This window comes from Pinus tabuliformis, chromosome 1_1, assembly GCF_031772625.1.
Source record: "Pinus tabuliformis cultivar Carrire ecotype Pingquan chromosome 1_1, CPIR1, whole genome shotgun sequence".
Lineage (NCBI taxonomy): Eukaryota > Viridiplantae > Streptophyta > Pinopsida > Pinales > Pinaceae > Pinus > Pinus tabuliformis.
In genome coordinates, this window is record NC_142297.1 from 86,516,923 (window position 1) to 86,523,602 (window position 6,680).

The window sequence follows — 6,680 nt, forward strand, 5'->3', positions numbered from 1 at the left end:
AATTAATTTTAACCTATAATCATGATATGAGATGCTCACAACTACAATTGCCGTGAGTAGCTCCTCAACCAAACTTAGTCATGTCGAGGAGTTAAATATGGATGGCTAGAAGAGGTTTCTTACCTTCTCGTCCTTGATCTCATTGATTCTTCGATTTTTTATCGTACTTATTCATCTCGAGGAGTTAAATATGAATGGCCACGGGAAGTTTAGCATCTTCCCGCCCTTTATCTCGTTGACCCTTCGAATTTTTATCATCTTCGCTTTAGTTGAGCGACCCTTTTATTGGATTTTATGTAGTGAAATTTTATGTGGGGAAAGCTCTAATAAAGTGGCTATGGCTACTACTAAGGGGAGTCTCCCTTGCAAATCGATTGTTTTGAATGTTTAGCCAAAACACGTTTTGGATTAAGTTATAAATTGGTAATAACTTTTAAATGGGGTAGCTATGTGTAAATAGATTATTAAATATATTTAATTTGGGATTTAGGATGTGTAATTTTTCTGAAATTTTATAGTGAAAAAATTTAATACTATTAAATTATTATTCATAAAATGAAAAATAATAATAATATCATATTTAAGTATTAGGGGTTTTTTCCAGAAGAAAAAGCAATATAGATTATATTAAGTCAATATAAAGAGCTACAATTGGAAACATATGAGAGGGACTTGAGTGGATATCAAGTCAGATAGAGTTGGATCATGATGATAGGATGACATATAGCAAAAACTCAGAGTATGTTGGATACAGATAATGGATGCATATGATGCTAGATGGCTGGAGATGTACATACTTTGGCAAAAAGTCAAAATAGAGGGAGCAAAAAACATGTTTAGACAGATGTATTAGGCCTATAAACCTGAGATAGCATCAAACCTAGAGCAGATACTTTGCAAAATGGCAGAGAAAGGGGTCATGGAATCTCTAAAGATTTTATGATTCTGCCATTTCCAGGCATACCATAATGTGATAACAAGAAGGGGACGCCTTGCCGTGCATTGAGAGCACCATCAATGGAAAGTTGCATGAACAGAGTCAAAACATTGTGAGGGAAATAAAAAAAATGGCGAGTTCATACCAGATTTTCTGAGAAGTATTGCACTGAAAGAACATATGTAAGTTTGTCTCTTCTTCAGACTCGCACATCGAGCATCTACTGGGGCCATGCCAGCTCCTTTTCCTAATATTGTCCCAAGAGAGATTTCGGTTATTAAAAACCATCCAGGCAAAAAGGATCATTCTAGGAGGGCAGCCAGTTTTCCAAAGAACGACTGGGAAGATTGGTGGATAAATTGAAGTCTTTGAGCAAATGAAGGCAGAGTAAATGTCTTTTACTCTAGGAACTGCCGAGCTGTTTGAGGAGAACCAGGATAGATGGTCAAGAGTGCCTCCACGAATAATCCCACTGTCCTGTAATGCGGCTGAGAACAGATTCCATGAAGGGTGGAGATCAACCGGCAGACCAATGACATTTGCATCCTTCCACGTGGGGGAGAGGCCATTCCAGTCTAAGATGAGTTTATCCCACGTGAAGATACCCATTCTGTGCAAGGCGGATAATAGAACATCCGGGAAGGAAAGATCGCGACTACAAGCAATGGGATCGAGGCCAATAAAGATCCTGTTACCGGAATAAATCCTCCATCTTAATCTTGACAGGAAGAACTTTTCAATTTTCCTGAAACTTAACCAGATAGCCGATCCAGATTTGATGCCAATAGCTTCGTTCCTATACCAGAATTCAAGGCATTTGCCCTTCATGTATTTCTGTCTGATCGTCTCGCACCATGGACCATCCCCGAAGATCCCTCGCTAGAGTGATTTGCAAAGGAGAGCGTTGCCGAAATCCCTTAAATTCTTTAAGCCCCATCCGCCCATGATTTTTGGCAAAGAGATTCTGTCCATTCTGGAAAGATGAAACTTCTTCTGTTCCGAAGAACCGCCCCAAATGAAGTTTGCTGAGATCGTGGTCATCTTTTTGATAATACTTACAGGAATAGAGAAAAGGTGCGCCCAATAAACTACTAGCTGCATTAAGACAATTTGAGTGAGGGTGACCCTGCCCGCCATGGAGAGACTTCTGAATTACCATGCTGAAATTCTCTTGAAAAATCTGTCTGTCAGCCACAACCAGTCATGTTTGGTATAGCCTTTTGCTTTTAGGTGGTAGCCTAGATACTTCAGGCCGTGCTTGAGCGAAGAGTGTTCTATACTGAATAGCTGGGAAATCCATTTCACAGTCTCCAAATCAACATCGTTATGATATAGCACAGACTTTTCTTTGTTAATAGCAAGGCCAGTAGCACACTAAAATCTATCCAAAATGACTTTTAAAAAGCTCCATGATGATCAATAAAGCATTGCGAATAAAAGGACATCGTCCACGAACAGGTTGTGGGATGTGAAGATGTGCCTGCAGATTTTAATGGGCTTACAATTGCCTTCATCCACCACATTGTTAATATGAATACTTAACGAATTCATAGCCAGAATGAACATTAGGGGCGAGAGAGGGCAGCCCTGTCGCAGACCCCTTTCGGCTTGGAAGAAGTGAGAGGGAATCCCATTTACAATAACCGCATAATTAACATTCTCGATACATGCCATCACCCATCGAATGTTTTTTGTATTGAGGTTGATCTTTGCAAGAAGGCACTCCATAAATCCCCAGTCTAAACAATTGAAGGCTTTCCTCAAGTCAATCTTCATGATAGCCGCCGGTAAGTTTTGAGCATACATGGAGGAGAGGCATTCCTGTGTGTTGCAAATGGCATCCAGGATGTTTCGACCATGCAAGAAAGCGTATTGATCCTTTATTAAAAAGGTGGCCAAATTCCCCTTTAGTCTCTCAGCAATAATCTTTGTAATAATCTCGAAAGATATATTACACAAAGAAATAGGTCTGAAATAGGGTTTACGCAATGCATTATATTAGATATCATTATGGGATTCAATTGCGTTAAGTAAGTCATGGGATTCAACATATCATATTTAAGTATTATGGGGTTTACGCAGTGCATTATATTAGATATCATTATGGGATTCAACTGCATTAAGTATGTCATGGGATTCAACTACATTAAGTAAGTCATTCACGTATAACCATTTCCATGAGAGGTAGTCGTAACCGACTAATTTCTCATGATTTTTGAATAGTTCACTTTGCACTCATTACATTAGGTGATGCTCACAGAGGTGAATAAGTGGGATTGAAACTATTGAAATGAATCACATAACGTCAATCATCACTTCTGAGGCTTGCACCCAGTAACCAGGACTTCCCGGGAGGTCAACCATCCCAGATTGCCTCTGGCTCAAGCGCGCTTAATTGTGGAGTTTCCCCACAATGAAACCCACTTATCTTGCTACCCCATTTGCAAAACCTTAGCAAGTATTGTGCCTCATGAACCATTCAAGTAGAGATCCCTTCACTCTTTTTGAATTTAAGTATTAGGGGGTTTACGTAGTGCATTATATTAGATATCATTATGGGATTCAACTGCATTAAGTAAGTCATCCACGTATGACCATTTCCATGAGAGGTTGTCATAACTAACTAATTTTTCATGATCTTTTAATAGTTCACTTAGGACTCATCACTCGATGCAATGATCACTAAGTGAACTATTCAAAAATCACGAGAAATTAATCAGTTACGAATACCTCTCATGGAAATGGTCATACATGAATGACTTACTTAACACAGTTGAATCCCATAATGATATCTAATATAATGAACTGCGTAAACTCCCTAATACTTAAATTCAAAAAGAGTGGAGGGATCTCTAATTGAATGGTTCATGAGGCACAATACTTGCTAAGGTTTTACAAATGGGGTAGCAAGCTAAGTGGGCTTAATTGTGGGGAAAACTCCACAGTTAAGCGTGCTTGAGCCAAAGGCAATTTGGGATGGGTGAGCTCCCAGGAAGTCCTGGTTACTGGGTGCAAGCCCCGAAAGTGATGATTAACGCTATGTGATTCATTTCACTAGTTTCAATCCCACTTCTTCACCCTTGTGAGCATCACCCGATACAATGAGTGCTAAGTGAACTGTTCAAAAATCATGAGAAATTAGTCAGTTATAGCTACCTCTCATGGAAATGGTCATATGTAAATGACTTAACGCAGTTGAATCGTGTAATGATATCTAATATCATATTTATTAATCTTTCTTTATTATTACTAATTTTTGTAATTTTAATTGAAAATTCTTTTAAAGACTAATGCAAATGTCCATAGTAAGAAGAAGAGTAGCGTCATAAATTCTGTACTGCATCTAACCTTATTTTGTTTGATTTGGCTAGATGTTTTATATTTATTAAAATGTAGTGGAGAGAGAACACATATCTCATTTTTGTTTGTTTTGAGGCCATAGTATAAAGTTCTGAATTTATTAAAAGTTGTCGATGAGTAATCTTTGCTCTATTTTGTATGCATCATATATGAAGGTTGAGATTATCATGGGATTAAACCTAGCATATTCAAGCCTTGACATGTAAGAATGATGACCCAACAAATCAAAGCCTTGGGATTTAATAGTAAGAATGGTGACCCACCCCATTATAGGGTGAGAGTGAAAGAAAAAGAAAAAAATCAACTTCCACACATAAAATTATTTCTCATAATTTACTCACAAATATCATATCATATATATATATATATATAATTGGATTGAAATCCAATGATTTTCAAATATAGACGTAGAAGTTGAAATATTCTCTTAACAAATTCTAAATTTAGATGGAAACATTATTTCAAAGTCTTTCTCTTAATTATTACATGTCATAAATACATATTACAACAAAAATATTAAATCTATTTCCTTGGTCTTTATCAACACTTACATTCACTTAGATTCTTATAGACACCACTATTTCTTCACCACCACAACTTCAACCTATCACTTGACCTCCATTTAACACATAATTGCCTTTGACTATCATTGATACACTTTGCAGAATTGATGCTTCTTGACCTCTCAAAGGACAATATCGATTTTATGCCACATTATGGACTAACTTCTATCTATCAAAAAACGTAGTGAACTATAATTTTGACAGTTATATTCAAAGGTGTATATAAGTAAGTTGTTTGGTTACTAAGTGTATTCAATAATCAATTATAAAATTGACATTTCTTTACATATGCACTTACATATCCACAAAAATAATCTATAAATGATGTTCTTGAAGCACCAAATAACAACAAGATCCATAAACATATAACAGACTCACATAATCAAATTAGCGATATATATCGGCGTCAAGGAACATCGAAAACTACTAACTTAAAATATGTTTCTTTGTTCATTAATTAGACTTCATAATTTCTTTTGTCTTTTACAAATAAAATCAGGGTAACTTTACACACCACTTAATACATATGAAATGCTAAAAAAACTATATTTTTGAACTCTCTGCATCATTTTCGACCTACTGCTCCAAGGCCTGAGAAATAATTATTGTAGATTTACTCTAGGCAAAAACCATTTTCTTCATCTTAAAACATGATATTGCTGTGTCATTGCCATATATGATGGCTAGATTTTGGCTTCTCCATGTCCTTCGACCTCAACAAAATAATAATAATTGAGCTTCAATTCATCCTCTTTGACTAAAATCACGTGAATAATCTTTTGTTTGAGGTTTTTTGTCTCCTTGGATGATCATAGATATGGAAGAAATATATGGATGGTTTATTCTGATTTAAATCACTTCATTTCCAGTAAGGTCATCAACTCCATGATGACCTTATTATCACAAATAAACAAGTACAATATATCTAATAAATGGATATGAAAGATCCACACACCAGCCTTGAGGAAGGCCAAAAAAAATGTCCTATTCCCAATTCCATTCTCTCTCTCTCGGTTGCTGAGGGTGATCTCTGCAGAGCGGGAGCCCTTTTCTGAGAGGTTGTCGCAACCTAAAAATCATTAGTGTCACTCTCATATTTGTGAAAGAGAGTGCAATTCCAGCCAAAGTTAATCACTTCTACACCAACTAATCTCATTGCAACACCAACAATTCTATGTTAATCATGTATTAAAATTGCGAGTGCATCCACCAGTGTTTTTCACAAACCATGGTCACTTCTTTTTTTCATTTGGAATATTTCTGCTCAACATCAGAAAGTGTGGTGGAGAGGCTTCATTACAAGGGACGATAAACTTTAAGCTTTTGTTGGAGCTCAGGACACATGGCAGTTTCAAAGGCCGAGAGGGGGTGATCGAAAAATCCAAGGATAGAAACCATGTTGTTCATGATAATCCAAATTCGTTCAAACTCTCCTATGTGAAGTCTACATGCTCGATCAGGATCTTTGAGATGTCGAACAAAAAATAAGGAGTTTAATGATGCAGAGATATTGCGTGCAAAGTATAATTGGCATGAATCGTTATAGAGAGAACCATCAGCAAATGGAGGTATAATGTTCTCTCTCCTCAGGCTCCTCCTTCTTGACCATCTCCAACATTAGAGATGCATGCATTGACACATAGAATTTCAAAGAGACACACCCTTGCTCTATCATTTTATTATGGATTTAGTTTCATTGATAATGGCTTTATATGATATATAAACAAACACAACACAAAAACTATTACATTTGCATATCCCTGGCTGTAAGGACCTGCGGTCCTTGGCATGACCTCTCGGTTAAGTGCGACTTGACTTGG

General features: G+C 36.8%; 1 protein-coding gene across 1 annotated transcript; it reads right to left on the reverse strand.

Annotated features, from left to right (window-relative positions):
• Window positions 1–2,353: 2,353 nt before the first annotated feature.
• On the reverse strand, window positions 2,354–2,743 carry LOC149211758 (secreted RxLR effector protein 78-like). Its single transcript, XM_089388472.1, has one exon. It carries the CDS (start codon window positions 2,741–2,743, stop codon window positions 2,354–2,356), a length of 390 nt encoding a protein of 129 aa, XP_089244598.1.
• Window positions 2,744–6,680: the final 3,937 nt, after the last annotated feature.